This window comes from Epinephelus lanceolatus, chromosome 9, assembly GCF_041903045.1.
Source record: "Epinephelus lanceolatus isolate andai-2023 chromosome 9, ASM4190304v1, whole genome shotgun sequence".
Lineage (NCBI taxonomy): Eukaryota > Metazoa > Chordata > Actinopteri > Perciformes > Serranidae > Epinephelus > Epinephelus lanceolatus.
Genome location: NC_135742.1, coordinates 35569428 through 35593507, shown reverse-complemented (window position 1 = coordinate 35593507; position 24080 = coordinate 35569428). Strand labels below are relative to the sequence as shown.

Below are 24080 nucleotides of genomic sequence, written 5' to 3'. Positions count from 1 at the left end.
AAATGTAACGTATTTCCAGTTACAAAATTTTTGTTGATGCACCAACGCTACAAGTTACCAAGGTCGTTATCGATTTGCATCCTAAAATCTTTTTTGGCCTGAAATAGAACACGTAATCAATTTTTGGCATCCTGTATGATCTGTTCCCCCAAGAAAAACAGCTGCCCCCTCACACTGCGCTCCCTTTTGTCTTTGTTCATTTGATTGATCAGATAAGCGTCCAGCTCTCATTTCAGCTTTTGGAGAGTTGTTGTGGCTAATTAGCCTAGCAGTCTAAAGGCTTCCTCTTAATGTCACAACAGGCTTTGTTATGCTGGACCACTGTGTGTGTCTGTGTGTGTGTCCCAGCTCCAACCAATCCCTTATCAGCAAGGCCACTGTTGTTGTGTCCTTGCTGTACAATGGAGCTGTGGTCACTGCTACAGAACAGCAGTGAGTGGAGCTACAGACAGGAAGGCCAGATATGTAGAGAGAAAGTTTACACTTAGCTGTCAGATTGTATTGATAGGGATTTTTGTTGGCTAAAACGGATATTTTTGTAGTAATTGATCCTGAAATGAAATATTTTAAAGCAGAAATATCAAGTAATTAATGTTTCAGCTGCAGATGTTTTGTCTTGTCAAGGAGATGAATCCTTCCTAACAACTAATTTCCCTGACATTTAAATGGATGCTTAAACTTTGACTAGTTGGCTAGCCTTAAAGGTTTAACATTGTCCTGAAAAGATATTGTGTATGTTGTAAGAGCCATTTGAAAACATTGATCACATTTTATAATAACCAAATCGTATTTTAAATTCAAATATAAAAATCCAGTCGCATAAAAAATTTTTTTAATAAGTTTAACAGAATAGTATTTATGCTGCCAAGTAGAGAGATCTACTAATCACGCACATCCCCAGGTTTTTGCAGATATATGAAGTGTTTATCTACGGAGCCCCTTAAAGGTCAAGTCGGGAGATTTTTTTGGACTGACTTTTGCGTCCCCTTGCAATAGTTTTGCATTCCCTTGCAATAACGTTTTGGATTCCCGTGAACCACCATTGTCACTTCCTCTTAGATGCCCGCAGTGATCGGTGACCAACATAAACTTGTAGAAAGCTGGTGAGATCTCCTTTTAAACTGTAGTGTTGTTATTATTGTCTTTCATGCCGTTGTAAGTAGCCTACTTAATTAGGTTCGGGAACCGGCGCGGTGCCGGTTCTGTGTCAGTCGAAATGCGCTATTTGTGACTCCGATCCCAACTCTGCCACTGATTGGCCAGTCTGACATTCTTCATAATACATAAAAAACATTAGTGAAACACATAACAGAAACATACGTTTGTTTGGGGACAAGTTAGTGGTCACGTTACTTGTTCCACAGGCGAAGGACCCCGGACACATATATTAAATACACCGGTTGTAAGTAACTTTTAACATACGTGAGTCTTTGTGACTCTTGGCTCTTCTCCCCTAACTAACGCTTGTTTCTGTTTCACTAACGATATTTTCACCCGATTAAGTCACATATCTTTATTTCCCGTTATTTCCTCTGTAAACCTAACGTTACAGCAGCCTACAAGCATGCTGTTTCAATAAATCAGCTCAGACACTGTTAGAAATGTAATATTTAGCCTAATAACTTCATGCTACAGCAGTAATAACGTCAGCTTTAGTCAAATGGCTCTAGCTCTCCTGCTAAATGTCATAAACTCTGGACACATTTTCCATGTATGTTGACATGATAATGGCCGCGTTTTCCAGATTCGCTCTTACCTTAAGAAGATCTTTCACTAAGAAGGAGTTTTAAGATCGAGCTGACCCACTCTTAACACTCTTCTTAGCAACCAAATGCTCACAGATCCAGTCGTGGCAGGCAGATTAATATTACACTAAGCAAGGAGATATTAAAACACTGCTCACTGTATATATTTTGATCTATTTTATACTTCAGATTTATATTGTTTAGCATTAATTGGTAACAGAAAAGAACGAATTTCATTCTGCAGGGAAACACGTGTCTTTACTGTGCATATGACAATAAACACTTTGAATCTTGAATCTATATGTTTTATGAAGACCCTATGTGCGCTCAAAGCTGAGGCACAAGTTACGCACCGAAAAAAAAAAGACGAAAAATAAATATGAGGAATAACAAATGTGTTCCTGTATGTGCTGTGCACATCAGGCTGTCCAAATGAAGTACTGGCTGCCCCGTGCTGGGATACAATGCCTCATCAACTAGTGTCTCCACACATCTGGAGGGCAACCCGGTGCAATTTCGCCCTCAGCCCGGAGGTGCAGTGCCTGGCTGTGCTGTGTTTTTATGCAGTGGGGAGCTTCCTGGAGGTGGTGGGAGACGGCACCAGAACGCAAAAAGTATTGCGAGGTAACGGAATGTATTGCGAGGTAACGCAAAATTAATTGCGAGGGAACGCAAAAGTCAGTCCAAAAAAAAATCTCCCAACTTGACCTTTAAGGGGCTCCGTATTTATCAGTGTATTTGTCATTTATTATAACTTCTCATATGAAGCAACACTAACTGCTGTATAAAGGTAATTGATAATACAGTATTACACATGTCTTAAAGCATTTATTAACAGTTAAACACATGTATAAATTCTTCACAGGCAGGTTTAAAACTTTAAAAAAGTGTTCAAAAGTCATGAAGATTAATGCTTGACCCTGAAATGGTGGTTTGACCAAAACAATCCCCCCCCCCCCGGTCCTCTTACAAATTTCTCCACACACACATCTCATGGCCTTCAGCAGCAGATAGAGTGAAGACATCGAATTTACACATAAGTAATTCATAATAATATGTAAACTGATACATGATAATACATCAAATCACTAAATATTGTTATATACTGTATATATCCTATTTCATATTCATGTAAAGTGTGAAGATATGCTATAAGTTATGTGATTACAGCTGTGTAATCTATTTTACTATTTATACTTCATAAGATAATTGCTGACAAATACACTAATAAAAATTTCAGCTGGCAACTTCATTAGAGTGTGTTTATAATCCATTAAGATATTGTTTATATACTTCCTTTGAATGTATAGTAAAGAAATCTTAAAGGCCTTAGAGCTGTTTTTGGCCACACCACTGGTCACTCTTATTCATTGTAAGGGAATATTCTAGATATATTCTTACTTTTTTTAATCGCAGGATTTAAATAATATAAGTCCAGATTAGAAAATTCTGTTTCAAAATCTTAATAGCTAAATTCCACTGCAGTTCACTTGAAATGATTTCACTGAGAGAATGACATGTATATGTAGACTGTTCCACTGTTGTGGACATATAGGACAGGAAAATATTTAGAAGTCTTGCTTTTGGGAATTGGTCATGACTGCCTAACTTCCCCTCTCTTCTCCTTCTCTGTGCTCTCCATTGCCTTTAACCACCCATGCTGTGGCGCACTAGACAGGTCCCTGTAGCCCCCCCAGTCTGAGAAGAGGGGGAGGACGTTGTTCTTCGGCTCCAGCCAGGAAAAGGGGTCTCAGGGGTTTGTTATTTTTGCTGTCCGATAGCATCTACATGGGTAGCTCAGGGCCGGGTGTTTATTATGCTACCCAGGCAGGTTGCGAGGAGCTATGGAATGGGGAGGGGAGTGAGTGGTCCATGCCCCATCACATAGAGACTCCGTGTCGACAGCAACAGTCAGCCGTCCCCCAGGAAGTGTCAGAAATCACACCTTTGGATGTCCCAGGAGGTCGATGGGATACCAATTCCCAACTACTCATCAGTTTCTACTCCTCTCTCTCACCTGGCCAGATGTTGTGGTTGTTTTGTTATTTAACACTTCTGAATTAGGGTTTGACCTTCATTTATATTTGAAGGTCAGCACTGGTACTGGTGTGTTAAGATTTGAGCTGGTAATTGTTGATTAGTTGATTGCTCATTTTGTTCAACCAACAGTGCAGAACTCAATTTCGATGATACAATGATATGAAAATGTTAAAAACAAGAAAATCCGCAGATTTGAGGGGCCGGAGCTGACAGATGTTTGCTATTTTTAGCTATATTAGCGACATGGCTCTAGGAATTGCACCGTCAGTCCACCACTTTGGTCTGAAAAATCTCATCAACTGTTGGATGGATTTGCTAAAGACATTCATGGTCTCCAAAGGATCAATTCTTATTACTTTGGATACTTTCCACTGACTTCTTCTCTAGTGTCTCCATGACATTAATAGTTTTGGTTTTGAGTGAAATGTCTTCACAACCAAATACCTGCAAAAAAAATGAAGAAGCAGTTCTTTGACGTCACACAACAATGGCAGCACCCATGGAAGTGTACATTTCAATCAGTTGGGGAGGGGGGTAGGACGTACTTGTAGACTACAGTTTTTTATTAGGTTAGATACATTTCCAAGTATTAAAGTGCAGTAAAATATTATTTATAATGGCGTCTGTTACCTTGTGCGTCATTTTTTTTCGTCCTCTGTTTCAAGGAGGCTGCACTGCTAAGAGTTCAGTTGCATCTACATTTGCTAAAGAAACATCAGTTTGTCACAATCAGCCATGTTTTTTACGGTTGTCGTTGGATACATGGGACCCTTGGAGGTTGGACGCTGGAAATTTCAACTGGGAAGTTCTGACCTTCGACTTTGACTGGAACGCAGGATTATTCCATACTTGTAGTATGGAATAATCCAGCTGCATGCTACTGTAGGTGTGAGGAACACAGTACAGATAACCCCCCTACAGTATCAACTGCTTTTGATAACTCTGTAATTGTTGGACAAGGTTTTCTGAAGGCAGTGATGGCACATGCCTTAAAACCTCAGCAGAATGTGTTGTGAACACTGTACAGAGAGCCTGTCTCCTCTCCCACACCTCTGTCTCTCCTGAGTTGTAATGTAATATTCTCCTTGTGTTGTTTCCTTTCATTGACCTCAGGCAGAGCCCCTGAAACCAAAGCCCTGGGCCTGGACAAGCTTGGTGTGCAACTCAAAAAGGAGACGGGGAAAATAGTTGTGGGCGCCGACGAATCCACCTCGGTGCCAAACATCTATGCTTTTGGTGACATCGGAGAGGTACATGTTGTTCACAGACACGACTCTGACAGCAGAAGCAGCCCTTGTAACAGTCACCGATGGGAAAACTCTCTGCATAATAATTAGGCTTAATTAAGACAGAGTCACTGTAAATGGTTTTCAAAGTTTAGCTTGAGCTGAGGTCTGTCAGCTGTATGGGAGAAATCTGGGATTTAACTTAAACACATATTAGCTCTGGAGAATTAGCTCAGTACCATTCCTTAAAATGCTGGAATTTGTATGTCTTTGGAATAAATATATTAAGTAGATCTTGATGACACTTGAGTCAGAGATGTAATGCGTGGTAAACAAATGTTGACCTCCAGCTTGTACTCTACATGAGTTACATAACCACCAATGAGAGCAAAACTTGTTTAATGTCACGCTTCCTGTAAAAGAGTATTCCCATTTATCTGACACTTGCTATCACTAACACATAGGCCCTTACCATCAGTTAAGGTCATAAAGATTTGTGGTATGTCTGATGTAAGGAAGGATACATTCTAGATTAAAAAAATAATAATAATTTTGTTTTTTGACATTGGCTTGAGTTCCTCATTGTTTAGGGTCTCACAAACCCCACAGCTGTATGTGTAAACTAGGGCTGCACAATATATGGAAAATTTACCTTCATCACAATATCAACTTCCCCAATATAGGGTTCGCAAAATACTGCTTGAACTGCACTAAATAGTGTACTGACATGTGCCATGCATTCACATGCTGCATGTCAATATATGCCAAGGACTGACTGTGGACCACCAATCTGTGTTGAAACAGTGGCGTTAGGTGACTTTACTAGTTTTGAAACTATTTCTTATGTCACAGAAACCGCTGAGTGTGGAACTTGTGTCATCATCATACTGTCCATGACGTGCTGGTGTTGTTGTCCTAGTGCTATGTGCAGATCTCACACCTGTCCGCTCTCCCACATGTTCTCATCCTGGCTATCTGAAGCTCGGTACGCTGCTGTTTCCTGGTAAAGACTGCAGGGCGGCACAGAGGTCCCTAGGGACTGCTGGTAGACAATAACCTTGTATTTTAAGGTTCATAAAATACACTCAGATTCACAAATATGTAGGATATTAACTACAGACACTCCTGTTATGTTACACCACGACATCTGCTGTGACAGTGGATGCTGTATTCACTCATGTCATGGTGCTTTACCGTCCAGGGGACGCGCCGCGTTTTTCCCCTTAATAATGCTACATTGTGATAATGTGATTGTGCTACTGATTGATACTGCATTGATTCATGTCAGAGACGACCTAATGATGGTTTGCCATCCACAGGGCATGCCCTGTTTGAATTTTCACTATAGACCATCATTTTCTAACCATACAATTCATACATCTCACACAAGACCAGTTTTGTTGTTTGTTGTTTCCTGTTTTGTTCATAGCTTCAATAAGTGAGAGGAAAGCATAAACTCTTCTCAGAGTGAAAACAAATAAGCATATTGTTTTTAAATGTTGAACTATTAAATTTATACAGTAACTTATTTGAATTTTTATTTCTATTATCACAAATCACAATCATATGTCAAATAAAGTCTTTGGATTTTGGATTTTATTTAATTTTCAGATACATTTTCATGATACTTAAATATAGCCATTAAAAGAGCCATAATTATCAAACATGAGTTTAACAATACAGTTTGTAAAAGAACACAAATTTTATTGGGGACCCACTCAAATGACCACCTGTGGGTGCCAACTACTCACTACATTGAAAACCTATCAGCACCACTCCACAAATGGACACTATGCACCTCATACCGCACTAAGTTGGGATTACCAAGTCACTTCCTGATCGCCCTCTTGCCGGTTAGAGATAAATAACCATGGTAACCTATGCCAACTTCAGCTGTACGGGCATCTGCAATACCTGACAGCAAGCATGATGAACCTCTTGAGTTTTTGTGTTTTCTTTGTCTATAGGAGTCCTTCGGCTCATAGGTGTTAGTGGCTTAGTGGATAGAGCAGGCGTTCCATATGGCTTTGGTGGGGCGGCAGTGGCTCTGTCCATAGGGACTTAGGTTGGGAACCGGAGGGTCGCCTGTTCGAGTCCCCGTCCGGACCAAAATATGGAGTGTGGACTGGTGGCTGGAGAGGTGCCAGTTCACCTCCTGGGCACTGCCGAGGTGCCCTTGAGCAAGGCACCGAACCCCCCAACCGCTCGGGCGCCTCACCAAGGGCAGCCCCCTCACTCTGACATCTCTCCACTTTGTGCATGTATAGGTCCTGTTTGTGCATGTGTGTGTCTTTCGGACCTGTGTGTAATTGACAAGCAAGAGTGAAAACATTGAATTTCCCCTCAGGGGATTAATAAAGTAAATAAACTAATAGTCTAAACTAATTTAAAAAATATATTACGTCAAAGCAAAGTGAAACCTTGTACTGACACTTAGCACTATCGATGTTACTGAACTGCCTTAGTTGCTGTGCACCATTGTCTGCTATGAACGTTGTCATCACAACCTCATTGCACTGTGGGATATTTATGCCAGTGTAGTGTCCAATGTTTGCACACTGTACTAAATAGCATCTAAGTATGATATTTAGGACACAGCGTGAGTTTTAAATGAAACCCTTCCAGCCCATCTTCATATAATCTCTGGCTCAGTGACTGTGTTCTGAGCTAACCCAGCCATGTTAATACTAGTTTTACCTGCTGCATGTAATGTCAATGTTGTTTTTTCACCACGACCAGCTGTGTGCTTCCTTCCTGCCTCCCAGGCCTCATGACACACTCTTTTTGATTGACAGTTCGCTTTGATGAGTAGTGCTTCAACCAAATATGTCTGTCAGCTTATCATAGCAGCACAGAGGCTTTTTTCAATTCTCTTTAAACAGGGAGTTGATATCTCACTTTGTCCAGTGCTTTGTTGTTTTTTTTCTCGTCAGAAAACAGTGCCAAGAAATGCATTATAATGACGAAAGACAGTTACTGGAATACCACAGCACACATCCACATACATGCAGAGGTGCAGGAGATGTTTGGGACAACAGGATGTGTGGTGGTAATTTAACAGGTTTAAGTCATGCCTTTAGAATTGCCCCGCAGCCCTACTGTTTCCTGCACCATCCAGTGTGTGTGTGTGTGTGTGTGTGTCTGTTTTGGCAGACATCCAGAACAATAAAGGCAAAACACAGACGCAAAGATTTTTTTTACAAAGTTCTAGATGATTTAAATGTTGAGCACTTGTCGCCTGTGTCAGTCACAGACTCATGGCCCACTTTGTCTGTGTGTTTGTATTTCACTCTATTTCTGCACTGAGTATTAATATGTGTAATTAGAACGGATTGAAATTAGAAAAAACAGACCAAATGGTTTAAACTTGTGACTTCTGTAAATTATAGTAAAATAAACACATTTAAAAAAACAGATCTGGATCTAATGTGTTTGAGGTCCACACATACTGACTTAAATTCAATTGTCTTGTGTTTTAGGGTCGTCCTGAATTGACCCCAACAGCCATTAAAGCTGGAAAGCTTCTTGCCCGTAGACTGGCGGGTCACGGCACTGAACTCATGAACTATGACAATGTAAGACACACACACACACACACACACACACACACACACACACATACACACTTGGAGGCTGATCATTTCCCTCCAACTTCTCATAGCTTGTGTCTGTGAGTCGGTTGTTTTTTGCTTAATCTGAGGCAAATTGTAATCATTTTGGTGTTTTGCTGTTAGTCTCTGATATACCCACTCATCTTACTGTATGCCTCCAGCCTCTCTTCAGTCCTGGCATACCAGAGTGTCATTATGATATGTTTAGTTACATTCAGCTTTTCTGCAAGTCTTAATGTATATTTTATTACAGCTTATCCTTATATTCACATGTGGTCACAGAGGACTTCTAAGACAGATGAACTAAATTTTGTTTGGCATAGTTTGGGTGTCGAAAAGGTTTGGAATATATTGTTATGATGTGCAAAATGATTAGCTCCCATCACTGTATTGAAATACAAACTAAAGGTAATGATTACTCCATAATACATGACAACTGTAATTGTCAGACCTAAGCAGGGTCCTGTTAGTTTTGACTTTGGCCTTACTTCCTCATGGTCTGGGGTCCCACAAACCCCCCTGCTGTATGCGCAAAAATAATTACTAATTGTAAAATCAATTTTTTTTTTAAATTTATAGTAGGGATTTTGAGTTTATAGTAGGGATTATTTTCATTATCAGTTCATCAGCTAATTATTTTCTCAACATTTTGGGTGATCATTTGGTCAAAAAAATGTCAGAAAAAGGTGAAAAATGTTTTAATTTAGCACAGTTCAAGGTGTATTCAAATATCTTTTGTCAGACCAGCAGTCCAAAACCCCCAAATATTCACTAGATATAGAAAAAAACATTTACTATCACCTGTAACAAAGAAAGGAAACAAATCTTTAGAATTGAAAAACTGGAAGTAAAGAACGGTTTGTTATTTTTGCTTTAAAAGTGTTCGAAACAAATATATACTTATAATAACGGTCATTATCATTATTTTAATCGGTCCATGTGTGTGTGTCAGGTGCCCACCACAGTGTTCACCCCCCTTGAGTATGGCTGTGTAGGTCTATCTGAGGAGGAGGCTGAGAAGAGGCATGGAAAAGACGGCCTGGAGGTAAGATACTGTAGATGTGTTGCTATAACACAGCCGTAAGCAGTGAATTTCCAAAATGGATTTGTAGCATTTTGAATAGAGGCTCCTCATACAGTACAGGCCAAAAGTTTGGACACACCTTCTCATTCAATGCGTTTTCTTTTTTTTCATGACTATTTACATTGTAGATTCTCACTGAAGGCATCAAAACTATGAATGAACACATGTGGAGTTATGTACTTAACAAAAAAAGGTGAAATAACTGAAAACATGTTTTATATTCTAGTTTCTTCAAAATACCCACCCTTTGCTCTGATTACTGCTTTGCACACTCTTGGCATTCTCTCCATGAGCTTCAAGAGGTAGTCACCTGAAATGGTTTCCACTTCACAGGTGTGCCTTATCAGGGTTAATTAGTGGAATTTCTTGCTTTATCAATGGGGTTGGGACCATCAGTTGTGTTGTGCAGAAGTCAGGTTAATACACAGCCGACAGCCCTATTGGACAACTGTTAAAATTCATATTATGGCAAGAACCAGTCAGCTAACTAAAGAAAAACGAGTGGCCATCATTACTTTAAGAAATGAAGGTCAGTCAGTCCGGAAAATTGCAAAAACTTTAAATGTGTCCCCAAGTGGAGTCGCAAAAACCATCAAGCGCTACAACGAAACTGGCACACATGAGGACCGACCCAGGAAAGGAAGACCAAGAGTCACCTCTGCTTCTGAGGATAAGTTCATCCGAGTCACCAGCCTCAGAAATCGCAAGTTAACAGCAGCTCAGATCAGAGACCAGATGAATGCCACACAGAGTTCTAGCAGCAGACCCATCTCTAGAACAACTGTTAAGAGGAGACTGCGCCAATCAGGCCTTCATGGTCAAATAGCTGCTAGGAAACCACTGCTAAGGAGAGGCAACAAGCAGAAGAGATTTGTTTGGGCCAAGAAACACAAGGAATGGACATTAGACCAGTGGAAATCTGTGCTTTGGTCTGATGAGTCCAAATTTGAGATCTTTGGTTCCAACCGCCGTGTCTTTGTGAGACGCAGAAAAGGTGAACAGATGGATTCCACATGCCTGGTTCCCACTGTGAAGCATGGAGGAGGAGGTGTGATGGTGTGGGGGTGTTTTGCTGGTGACACTGTTGGGGATTTATTCAAAATTGAAGGCACACTGAACCAGCATGGCTACCACAGCATCCTGCAGCGACATGCCATCCCATCCGGTTTGCGTTTAGTTGGACGATCATTTATTTTTCAACAGGACAATGACCCCAAACACACCTCCAGGCTGTGTAAGGGCTATTTGACCAAGAAGGAGAGTGATGGAGTGCTGCGGCAGATGACCTGGCCTCCACAGTCACCGGACCTGAACCCAATCGAGATGGTTTGGGGTGAGCTGGACCGCAGAGTGAAGGCAAAGGGGCCAACAAGTGCTAAACACCTCTGGGAACTCCTTCAAGACTGTTGGAAAACCATTTCAGGTGACTACCTCTTGAAGCTCATCGAGAGAATGCCAAGAGTGTGCAAAGCAGTTCAGTTATTTCACCTTTTTTTGTTAAGTACATAACTCCACATGTGTTCATTCATAGTTTTGATGCCTTCAGTGAGAATCTACAATGTAAATAGTCATGAAAATAAGGAAAACGCATTGAATGAGAAGGTGTGTCCCAACTTTTGGCCTGTACTGTATGTCCACATTTGAAGTTAAAGGTATACTATGCAGGAATTGTCGGGTAATGTTTGTAAATGGTATCACGAGCGAAAGTGAAAGCCAAACCCAGATTTGCAACATTTACATTTCTTCTGTACCCTGGAAATCCAGAGTTCTCGCGAGTACACAATTTGAATTTGCTCAGAGAGTCACTCTGGCAATCAGTAATGATGCTCATTGGGGCGTCGGTAGCGCAGTGGATAGTGCCGGCGCCCTATCCTCCTGGGGTGCAGGCACCCCACCGCCTGCACCCCAGGCGATGCCTCGGTGCAGCGGTCGCAGGTTCGACTCCGGCTTGCAACCATTTGCTGTGTGTCTCTCTCTCACCCCATTTCACTCTGAGGCAAAAGCCCAAAAAAATAATCTAAAAAAAAGAATAAGATAAAAAAAAGTAATGATGCTCATTACCCATGCTGTTGCCAAGCTGCACCAATCACATCGGTGTATCTGATATAGGCGGGCCAGAGGCGAGTTCAACAGATGACAACAGCGCTGCGATGATGAAATCTGGAATCAGTCAGTAAACATTACAAGATGACTACGGATGAACACCAGTTGTTTGAAACGGCTTTGGCCGCTACAGTGAATGAGTTAGACTTGGCTTTTTCTCTAAAAGAGGAACAGAAGACAGCGCTTGAATCTTTCCTTTGCAAGAAGGATGTTTTTGCTGTTTTGCCGACTGGATACGGCAAGAGTCTAATCTATTGTTCTGATTGGTCGTAGTGTTATCCAATTGTGTGCAGTGATATTTTCAAATGCATGCTTGGTGCCACCCCTCGAGTTGGGCCATTTTCATTACTCACAGCCAGACCCTAAATCTTTCTAGATTTGGGTCTGGATTTCCAGGCTATTTCTTCTGTACTGTGTCTGCAATTTTTGTAGCTTACTATTGGATGCGTGCTGAAAATGTAGCGGTAAACAAACATGCTCTTAACTTTTTAATACACACCAGGAAAGCCCACAGTAAACAGGGGATGCCTGAGTGAACCCCAGAACTTAGCAGTGTTAGCGGCTTGTAGCAACTCAAGTGCTCACAATACTGTGAAATGCCTCATAACATAAAACATAATCTTTGGAAAATTATATATTTAGATATGCTCTTTTTTATTTAATTTTTTTTGTTAATATATTAAAAAGTTAACATCAGTTTTGGGAAAGAATTTTAACTTTAATTTGAAATACAAGGTTTGTGGACAAGGGCACTTCGTAGGTTGTCGGTACAAGTTCTAAACGTACTGTGAAATTAATTGAACAGCGAGCAGGAATCATGTCTCTGATGAGGAATGGTACACTCTTTATGATATGACAACACAGAACTGGTGTAACATTGGTCCACTATTGTTACTAGAACTTTGTTGTATAATAACTTTAGTTTCTTTATCAAGAAATGAATGGCTACATGCCGCACATGCACAAGGATAGTTACACAGGCAGTGTTAGTGGCCTGTTATTGCCATCAGTCTGCATAAAAAAAATACAGTGTCCTATAACCCCTGAACAAACAGTGACACGCACATCCAGTGCAACGGCAAACAGCTCAGTATTTTACGTGCTTACATACACGAGCGGTGTTTGCCAGATGCTAGCCAACACCTGCACGAGGCCCGTCGATAAACGGTTTAGCCGGCGAGGTGGGGCTGCTCGCTGTGACTGACAGGCGAGCAGGAGGCCTGATTGAGGTGTGTATGGGGTGATGACAGGCGCGCTGAGATCTGAGGAGGAACTGCAGCACCGGCCCCCAACAGCTGCACGGCCCTCACAACTTGTGTCGGCACGTTCGCCCGCAGAATAAAACACACTTACACACAGGTTTTCAGTGAGGAGTTTGAAATAAATCACTAGCATGAGCAAGCGAAGATGTTTTTATTCTGGCTGTGTACAGTGTGTTGAAATTAATGCTAATAAAGTGTTGCAATGGCATTGTTAGTCAGAATGAGCTCATAATTAATCTAAATACAGTGTGTAAATTGAGGCTATGACCTGATACCATTTAATAAACTCATTTATTGTATGTTGTTATTGTTTTCCTTAATCTGTTGTAAAAAAAAAAATCATCTCTAACATCAGTGGGCTTTAAATTTGCTTGTAAAGCAAATTCGTTAATTAGGCATTGTGTATTGTTTGCACAAAAGCATTTTTGTTTACCTGTCTTTATTATGTTATTTGTATTGCTATTCTCAGAAAAAGTGAATGCATCACTTTGCAAAATGTACATATGAAGAGATCATCATCACTGCTGGAAACTTTGGCATTGCTGTGAAGTACTGATTGTCTTTAGGCAGAATAACAAATAAAACTGCTCAGATTTAAAAACAACAATAATAATTCTATGTTGCATTTCATTCCAGATAATAATATTATTTGTCCTCTGTTTTATGTCTGTGTAGGTCTACCATGCCTTCTACAAGCCTCTGGAGTTCACTGTCGCCGAGCGTGATGCCAGCCAGTGTTACTTAAAGGTAGGGTTAATCTGCAGAACAAGCTGCTCAGTGACTTTTTCATAGGTATGTTTGAGCAGATTTCATTGACATTCCTGCAGCAGGTTGGTGGGGTTTAGACTGCTACTCAAAGGACATTTTGAGAGGGATTGACCCAAGAAATGAAATAGTCTGAGTGTTTTAATCATAATCCTTTCAACCTTTGATTTATCTGTCTGTGGCCCATAGCAAGTCAGCTTTGGGATCCACTTGTCCTGCTTTATAATATAAAAGGTTAAAATAGTGCTAAAATGCAATGGTTATTTTGACAGCCTCAGACAAAAGCAAATGAGGACGCAATGTACAGAAAAACAAGTATAGTGTACTCAGCTACCACCAGCACCTCCTTGGCTTTAGCTCCTTGGAGTAAATCCAGTTTTCTAACTCCTTAGGTGGTATGTGAGCGGGGTGGAAACCAGAAGATCCTGGGTCTGCACTTCACTGGTCCAAATGCTGGAGAAGTCACACAGGGCTTTGCAATGGGCCTCCAGTAAGTTTAACAAATCCTAGATTTTTATTCAAGGTAAATGTGCAATCCAAGCAGAAATAGTTTTGAATGGACGTGTTTTAACTCTCTCAGGGTCACCAAGATGTGCAGTATGGATTCTTTTTGTAGGATTTGACTTTCCCTGATTTTGTTTACTCATTTGTGCATTTAAAAAACAATACTTTTAAGTATATTTCTTACAGCAAACCAAAGATTAAATTGTGAGACACCAATAAAAACATAGCTTTGAGATACTTTTGGTTTGGTTTAGATGGGTAGCTTTAGTTTTTATGCCATATGATGAGATACCTGACTGAAGGACCACAAAGGCATCACTGAGAAAACAGTTTAAATTGTGTTTAATTTAAAAGAAAACCTCACTAATAATACTGCAAGGGACTAGATTATAATTTTTTAAAAGCAAAGTCTATGCTTTGTAATAAATAGTCTGTGATTGCAAATACACCAGAATATCTTACTACCCTACCCCCTTACAAAGGGCCCAGAAGTCTTGAGGTCAAGCTCTGGCCCACTCACCCTTTTTTGTATTTCTAAAATGTTAATTTAGAATTAATAACATCTGATTTTAAAGATGTTATGTAAATAACAGCCTTATTGAATCACATCTCGGATACAGTTAAAAGCTGGGTCCTTTCTAAGGTTGTCAGCAGAGACAGTGTAAGCAGAAATGACTGGACTGATTAGAAGATAACAGATCATTTGTACAGTTGCCATCAATGAGAGAATGTGAGTAAAGTCAACCTGAATGACCTCCCTGTGTGTTTGTATGTGTCTCAGGTGTGGAGCAACATATTCCCATCTGCTGCAGACAGTAGGCATCCACCCGACCTGTGCTGAGGAGGTGGTCAAGGCCAACATCACAAAGCGGTCCGGCTTGGACGCCACGGTAACCGGCTGCTGAGGTTAAGCACCTCGGTCTCTGAACACTAGTGAGCACACAAGGTCCCTCTAGGGCAGTAGAAAGAAGTTATCCTGGGTTTCTCCTGCTCTTTCTCTTTGTCCATCTCCTTATACATGGCCCCAAAATGGCCCCCAGTTTCACATTGCTCTCTGGGATTTTGCTGCACCTCTTGTGCAATGGGTCAGTTATGTAGGTCATCACTGACTGCCCGGGTTAGTGTCACCAACACATCATTTGGTAACAAAGACTATGATTATCTCATAAACGTGCATGTTGTGAGTGTATCCTGTGAGAGCACAGGACTACAGATCAGGTTAGTGAGAGCCCTGGCCGCAGAGTGAGCGTCTTTTAAATAAACAGGCTCATCAATCAGGATTAAGGCCTGTGTTCAGGGTTTTGTTAAAACTGTACAAGAACCATGGGCCGAACCCAAACGTTTTTCTGAATATATATATATTCTGCAAATATTGTTGTTTCTCCGGCTGTACTTCCTGTCCATTAGTCTTAGAGGTGACACATACCATACACCCCCCCCCCCCCCCCCCCCCCCATGACACTGATGGATGGCCCCAGGGCCGTCGCCGAAGCGACACCGCCCCATTTCCCATGGACACACACAAACAGTCGGTGGGCCGTCTGTCAGTCAGCCAGCCAAGACCTGGCCAGGGAGCCCCGGCTGGTTTATGGCCCAGCAGACTCCAGACCCTTTACTTTTCCTCCCATGCCCTTCTCCATCCCGATGCATTAAAGAATACAGTGAGACTTCAAACATGTGCTGTGAAACGCCATGTGGATGCCACAGCAGGCACAGGGCAACTCTACCTGTTGCTAACAGTGCTGTGAGAGTTCTGCTTTAACTGTACTACCCAGCCTCACCCAAAGGTGGCACTGTTGCCCTCCAATTCTACCCCTATTTTCTGAGCCCAGAATGGAAGACAGTACAAAGCAGTCAATGGATAAAACATAAGCCTGAATACATTCAGGTTGCACATTTAATCCCTTTAATCCCTATAAAAGATAGGTGCATTTGGATGACATTTGAAAGCAGACTGGCTTTAGTGGTGCCAAACTGATAAGGGTTATCTGTTGTGTTTTTACATGGATGGCAGGTTAGGCCTAAAGAGTCATCACCCTTGAAGATAAGGCAAGTTGTTTATATCAATAAAGCAGTAATAGGTCCCCACAGTTTGCCAAAGTCCTCAAATGTTCAAGCTGCTGGCTGCACTGGACATCTTGGGGTTATTAAGTAGAGGATGAGGAGGAGGAGGAGGGCTGTCAATAAAGTGGGTTGCTAAAGAAATCGGGGGACCTGAGAGAAGGCTGCTGGGTGTAGTTTATTTTTATTTGAAGTCTAATCTGCCCCGTCTGATTAATGATTTCGATGAGGGGAGTGACAGTGTGCCAGGAGATGGAGAGAGGAAAAAGAGAGAGAGAGGTACCAGGTTTATTTGGACCTGGGCCAGAGGAGAGAGAGCTGAGTTTCAGTCCTGGTTAGGGAGGGAAGGGGGATTCCTGTGTGCTCTGTTCAGGGCCGAGGTGCTGACTGAAGGACCCTGACCTCCGCTCAGCAGGAACAGCTTGACTCTATCACTCGGAGCACAGAGGGCTCACATGCTACGGCGCTGCACGGCAGGGGCCTGGGGGGCTCAGGGTGGAGGGGGGAGGATGGCAACAGGACGGACAGAACCAACCAACACAACACCGAGCAGTAGCAGTGCGTTTGCCCTGGGTAATTGAGTCTATGTTCCTGTGCTTAACGAGCCACTTCAGAGACCTCGGGGTGGGCCCAAGGCAATGTGAAGGAAGTTATTGAGGCCATCAGTGTAACTGTAATGTCTGTTTGCTTTTCACTCTCCACTTCCACTGTGTTTTTTTCATCTGCTCTATATCTTTTACACAGTATTGCTGCTCACACGCACAAAATGAAATCATCAATATTTATTTTTTATGATGTGTCTGTCTAATATGAATATCTTTTTGTTGTTGCTGATCAGTCACTCCAGGCCCAAGATTTGACCAGCTTGCCTCAGCTGTGCCCCACAGGGAGGTCAGGGTTCAACTTTCAGGTCAGCCAGCTAATGATGACCTGCACTAAAACCCAAAAAAGGGGAGTGCAGGCCTGATGTCACCTGGCTGCCAACTGTAGTAGTTGTAAATAGAGAAGTGTAATTTTCCATTAAAGCTTTTGTTATACATAATTTATATGTAAAGTAATAACACACTGGAATGTACAGTGTCACTATTAAAGTAATGATGTTCACTGATTGAGTGTTCTGTGTTCTACATAAATGACTGCATATTCAGTTGCATCTGCATTGCATATTCATGTGCATGATTGTGTACACGTAAACAGAAGCATACAGCATGTATTTAAATAGTTCCTTTATACTGGGCTGTGCTCATTATACAAAAACAAAATGTATATACTTACTGAGAGAAAATGAAACTGATAGCTGTGTTACAGAAAGGAAATAAAAGCAGAATGCAGCAAAAAAAAAAAATATGAATAGAAAGTATATATGTAATACTTAAAGGAACAGTGTGTAAGATTTAGGAGGCATTTAGTGGCATCTAGTGGTGAGGATTGCAGATTGCAACCAGCTGGAACTTCTCATGGTCAGAGTTCCTTCAGTGTTCATTATTCATAAGGTTTTTACAGTGAGTCATATACCTCATCCACTCCAAAATGAACAGATCTGGAGATTAAAACCACTAAAAACACTGAATAAAGCAGTTTCATGTCACAAATCAGTATTTCTCTGATGCTGACATGTCGGGAGACGGGCTGTTAGCCTAGCACCTGCTAATGTGTGCTCACCTTTGTTCTCTGATAACATAAGATCCAGACATTAAGCAGTCTCACATTTAAAAAAGCTATGTTTTTGCAATGCTCTCATCACAGAGGGACTTCTTAGTGGCCAATGCAAAATGCAAATAGCCCTGTCTTGAGTTAGTGTGTGGTTTTTCCATTCTGGGCAACTGTAGCAACATGGTGGACTCCGTGGACGCAGGTCAGCTCCCTTTGTACATATAAATGGCTCATTCTAAGGTAACGAAAACACAATGATACTGATTTTCAGTTGATTATACACTAGAGAAAACATACATACTATATTATATTCCATTTCTACTAATAAATCCCTCCAAATCCTACACAGTGGGCCTTTAAAGGAAAAACTCAACATTTTGGGAAATAGGCATATTTCCTTTCTTTCCTAGAATTGGAGAAGATGGTCAGTAGAAATCTTTCCCTGCATCTTTTAGTAGGAAAATATATTCCTTTATAGAAATTTCTAAATTGTAATTGGAAGGGTGGGCTGCAGTGGCATCGACAAAGTAAATCCAGAGAATCACTGACAGTATCAATGTAAATATCAATCTGCGTAGGTTTAGGCTTAGTCTTATATTAAGCAGTGTCACAAGGGGTGGTCACACTTTGACCCAGAGTCGTCTCTGCTGACAGGCAGCTCTGCTATGCAGCCCTGTCACTCAACCCTCTGCACCAACAATGGCAGAAATTCCACTGTGTTTGTTTGGTTAAGGACAGAGCTCTCTGAAACCCCTGAACCTCCTCAGGATCCACAGCAGCCTCACTCACCCTGAGAATGAAGCCGGTGTCAGTCCTAACCCAGACAGCGGGAGCAAACTTCACCCACCGTCTCAAGAATAGCCAGTCCCATTAAGCAATTGTGTCTCTTCTGTCCCTCCACAATAGAGCAAACAGGTTAAATCCACCTTGAAATGCACTTAGTAGAACATGTCAACATGTCAGGGTGCGCTCGGTTCTATGCTCTGCCTTAATCCAGCCCATTGAACACTGACAGTTGTCTCTGAGTCAGACATTCACAAGGTCTTTGTCACTTCAGGTCTTGAGCCCTAGCAGCCACGCTGGAGGAGCAGAAGCCTCAGACACACGTTAAAACACACATGCTTGGTATACAGCCCTGCAGCCGGAGTGAAATCCTCAGGAGGAGGAGAAACCGATACATACCTTGTGTAAACATTAGCGAAAAAATGACGCTCGGAACAGAAAAGGCTCAACCTAGGCGAGGATTATCCCTGAGAAATGAATAGGGGCCAATTATGACTGCTCTGTTGTACTGCCAGTATCTGGCTCAAGAGCTGTCAGCCTGAGATGTCTGCAGGGCCTGGACGGGGTGCGGTTGATGTGGAGGGGCACCTCAGGAGGCTTGATTTAAAAAAAGGGGCCCTTAGACTGGTAAGCCAAAGTGAGTCTCCTGACTAGATTTTGGTGCTTTCTCCTTCATCTGGCCTCCCAAGTTCAAGACAATTAGCTCAAAGAACTGGCTGAACCCAGGTACTGAGCCTAATGGTAGGCTCACAAAGACAACCATGGGAACAAGGGTGTTGAGATAAGGTTGTATGCTTTCCTTTCATTTGCTTACAAAATTACATAGTTTACAGACACCACTTTCTTCTCTGGGGACTCCCCAGTCTAATCTTGACCCTGGATTGTGACTGAGTCTGCAGTCTGAATACTCCCCATCAGGAATGTCAAGGTTGCTTTGTTTGTTTCAAAGACTACATATTTGATTTTGCCACAAATGTAGCTCCTAGAAAGATTCAGTCATCGACTTGCCTCCCTTTTTGACTTCTCTTTCAGACGTTAAGAAGAGGTTGAGGAGGTCAGCTCTTGTCAGAGTGCGGTCCTGTTGGTAGCCCAGCAGAGGTGAGGCCCTGTGAAATGAGCTTATCTGACCCCTGATAAGAACAGGATACCCTCAGGAATGGTCTAAATTCAATACACATGGCTGCTACGGCAGTCTTTATCTGAGGAGAAGTGGGTGTTTGAAAAGGAGATAGATGTATCACTGCGGTTAAGTTTGGCCTATCTCGGACGGTCCAGTCGACCACAGCCTTACGTAGAATACCAGTGCCTGTGGCCAGCAGTGAAAAGGATGTGCTACAATGTCATAGTTTGTGGTTCCAGTCCTCAGATGTAACTAAGAAAGCAATTACGATCAGAAACCTCAACTCCTAAATCATTTAGTCAGGTTTTTGCCACACAGAAAGCTGTCTTATTACCTCTGGAAGCTGCACAGAGATTTACTGAGCTGATGTCTGATGACGGCATACAACAAAGGGGCTGTGTTTGTGTGTATAGTCATGCCAAACCACGCCAACTGGGACAATAGAAGCCTGCATGCAAAAGCAGCACAGCTCACCCTGATGTTTGGATCTAAACAAGTTGTGTCTGGCACTCAACAGTTGGTCTCGAGTGAATTATGATTATGTTATTGCTCCTCTAACAACTTCGTAATCATTGTCTGTTTGATCAGCAGCATCAAAATAGTTGACATGTAGAATTATTGCTCAATTAATTCCATAGTAGCTCATTACCGCATTGCTTTGTAGTTGTATACAGTAGAATTACAACACAATAAAAGAGCCTAACAAACTGAGCCAGTGTTTAGCTGCTCAATAAAGACAACCCTAATGATACTGTGATTAGGTTAAGTCAAGCTAGGCTTAATAAGTGACTCATTATGCCTCAGACATGCAATAATATTTTTTAGCAAAAAAATGATTGCTCGATGGGAATGTAGGTTGGTTGGTTGGTCTGTTGACTGGTCCACCAGTTTGGCTCAAACTATTGGATGTATTATTGCCATAAAATGTTTTACAGACATTCATTATCCCCAGAGGATGAACCCCAATCTCAGAACTCATCGGCTTCTATCTGATGACGATAAGCCTCTGAAATAAGCGCCAGTAGGCTGATGTTGCGATGAATAAAATAACTGGTTAAGTCTATCAACTGGATAATCTGGTCGTATATGTTTCCAATAAGTAAGAGTTCTTCAAACCTGCTTTATGAAACAGAATTCCCTGCAGTAAGCCTGGCTTATTTGGTAATCTTCCATTATGATCTAAAGACATGATGCAGTGTGTTCAATTACATACTGATTTATGATTGATAGCATTAACATTAAAAGCTCATGTTGCTCAAACCTGGCTGGAGATAATCATCTATTGATGGAGATAATCAGTTAAACAAGCCTCACAAAATATAACGAGCTACCTTATCACACTTCCTGAAGGTGTTTTCAAATGCTAGCAGAGCAGAGGAAAGCATCAACACGAAACTGACAACTTAACATTTCCTTCTGAATGTATCTGCTCTGGGGCTCTGGTGTTATCAGTCTGAGTCACATCACATAAATCAAAGTAGCTCCCAGTGTCACAATGGTTCCCAGCCAAAAACATCTGGCTGGAGATGTGAAGAACTGCCTGGACCTGAGCTGAGTGTATTACTGGCACAGATTGCAATTCCTGCCTATCGTCCTGTCCGTAAACATGCACGTAGTAAGAATACACACACACAGGCTGAGCTGCAGAGATGTTGTTGTTACATGCTGCAGATGGACTGCATGCAGAGCTCGCCCTCCGGCTGCTGTCGATGCCTCTCTGATTAATTCTGTCTTTCCTGTTTAGCCATTAAAAGCTGTGTGTGGTGGGATGAGCAGCCTGTGAATGAATCACAAACACACACACCAACACACACAGTCTGCATGCAGTGTGTATCTGCTAGCTTCGCTCCTGGAAGTCACAGTTATGCCTGCCAGTGTTTATTTGTTGATCACGGATCTGATGAGAGATGGCTTGTGTGGTATGTTTTTTGTGTGTGTGTGCGTGTGGATGTGTGTGTAAGAGATGGTGTGTGTATGGGGGCAGGTGGGAATGTGGATGCGTGGGTGTGTCAGCAACGTGAGCTCTCTTGTGTACGGCCTGTATTTGGATATCCACACATGCTGCATGTTTGAATGGCATGGTGTGGGTATACTGTGAGCCTGCGTTCAGTGCACATGAATGTCCCCTAAAAATAAAGCTGTGGAGAGCTATACCTCTGCTCTGTCTTTCCAAAACAAATTTTCAGATGGTTGTATAACAGGAGTGTCACTGTCACAGCCAAACTATGGTACACACACACACACACACACACACAGACCAGTGTATATATAACCAGCTCAGTAATTAGCCTTCACAGAGTAACCTTTGGCCTTAATGTCATCCCATATGACAAATGAAGTAGCAGCAGCGAGAGTGTTCATTACTGAATGTCTCGGCATCTACTGCAAGAGGAGACACGGCATGCGCCTCGACTCACTAATCTGGGTTCTTTTCACCCAATGACATTTTTAAACCATCTTTATCTTTGGCTCTTTGTGCGTGCCGATGGTACAAAAACGGCCTGAGCCTTTAGATGATAATGTGCAAACTGCTGGGCAGTGGCATTGCAGCAATAGCAGAACCTTTTTGATGCTTAACTGATTTAAAGATCTATTTGTTGCCATGTGCTTGCTTTAGATTGATACTATTCTCACGTCTTGGTTTGTGGACGCCAGCATTTAAGGCTCATGTTTGGGATGTTGGCTGTTACCATCTTAAATTGTTGGAGCCAGAAGTGACCATATTTGGATGCTATCTGCTAGCTTGGTCAGCACAGTGCATTTACGGCTATGGTTATCTATGCTCATGCTAATGCTCATGCTAATAGCGAAAAACATGCTTAAAATCATAAAAACAAAATGTAGCCTATTACCAGAAAAACTGAACATTTAAACCCTTAGAGTGTCTTCTAGTACAATCAAACCCTGAACAAGACTTTTTACAAATAGATCTCATGAACTGAATCCACTCTGAAATAGTGACGGCTACAGCTACGGCTACTGAAACTGGGGTTACACCATGGTTACCTAACCTATGTTGCTGCCATGATAGTGACTTGTCAATGGATGGCAAGCACTTGTCACTCAAAGCAGCTGCGTCCTTAATTATGCCTTACTTTAAGCCTTAGTAACAGTTAGACACCATGCCCACCAAAATGTTGTTTTTCTTAGCTGGTAACACCAGGTGCTACTCAGGAAACGCCCAGCAAGGGGTGCTTGAAAGCATTTAGGAGGTGCGGCATTTTTTCAGCTGAGAAGCTTTGGTTGCCTCTGGTTGCTATTATATGGAATATTTGTTAAGTAAAAGTGTTTCCGCAACAAAGAGTACTCACCACGTCCACCGAAGTGTGAAAACTGCTCCTGAAACAGGTGGGTTATATAACAATTAACCTCTGTACAGTTGTCGTGAATGGGAAAAATAGCTGTAGAGACCAAAACTCCTTTTTTATACCAGGCTGGAAACATCAACATGTTTCTTCTGTAAAGTTGGGCATATTAACATGGGGGTCTATGGGGACTGACTCGCTTTTGGAGCCAGCCTCAAGTGGCCAATTGAGTTACTGCAGTTTGGCACATAAGCATTGGCTTCATTTTTCAGCCCCAGAGATTGTTGCTTGGTCAGGACCCATGGGGGCTGTGGCCTGTTCATATGTCTGTGGAAAAGCCTATGGCTGAACCAAGAAAATATGCCAGTCCTGTCAGCCCAGAGCAAGTCATCTTCAGACAGGAGGAACGGCTCCTGGCTCCACTAGAGACTGATCTGCTGTGCTGGATGAACCACTTTACTTGGCCCCTTTTTCCCTGGACAGAGGCCCACAGTGGAAGCTCTCCAGGTGGAGTCTCCAGCAGCGCTCCTGCTGAGCAGATTTGACTCCCCAAAGAGTCACAGCCTAAAGCCAGAGCGGACCTCAGGAGATCACAGGGATCTCAGGTGAGTCAGAAATATCCATGAAATACTACCAGAGGCACAAATTAATCATTTTATGTGGAAAATGCTCTCATTTCATGCTGTAGTCTGAGTGTGTTGAAATTAAACACTGTTTTTATGGAAATGGACTTTTAGAAAGCAGGTTGTATTACTGTTTTCTGTATGTCCTTAAAGATTTACATAATTTTGTTACTGCCTGAGATAAAATAGTATGGC

At 42.0% G+C, this 24080-nt stretch overlaps 2 protein-coding genes across 2 annotated transcripts in view; both read left to right on the top strand.

The window, feature by feature from the left end:
* txnrd2.2 (thioredoxin reductase 2, tandem duplicate 2) overlaps positions 1-17509 on the top strand; it is a 32346-nt gene extending 14837 nt beyond the window's left edge. Inside the window, exons 12-17 of the mRNA XM_033620429.2 lie at positions 4899-5035; positions 8491-8586; positions 9575-9667; positions 13747-13818; positions 14229-14326; positions 15122-17509. Of these exons, the coding sequence (XP_033476320.1) occupies positions 4899-5035; positions 8491-8586; positions 9575-9667; positions 13747-13818; positions 14229-14326; positions 15122-15245 (620 nt within the window). The 3' untranslated portion in view covers positions 15246-17509. The remainder of the gene's footprint in view (positions 1-4898; positions 5036-8490; positions 8587-9574; positions 9668-13746; positions 13819-14228; positions 14327-15121) is intronic.
* Positions 17510-23810: 6301 nt separating this feature from the next.
* gnb1l (guanine nucleotide binding protein (G protein), beta polypeptide 1-like) overlaps positions 23811-24080 on the top strand; it is a 34809-nt gene continuing 34539 nt past the window's right edge. Inside the window, exon 1 of the mRNA XM_033618820.2 lies at positions 23811-23867. The gene's annotated coding sequence lies outside the window, so the exon portion shown is untranslated. The remainder of the gene's footprint in view (positions 23868-24080) is intronic.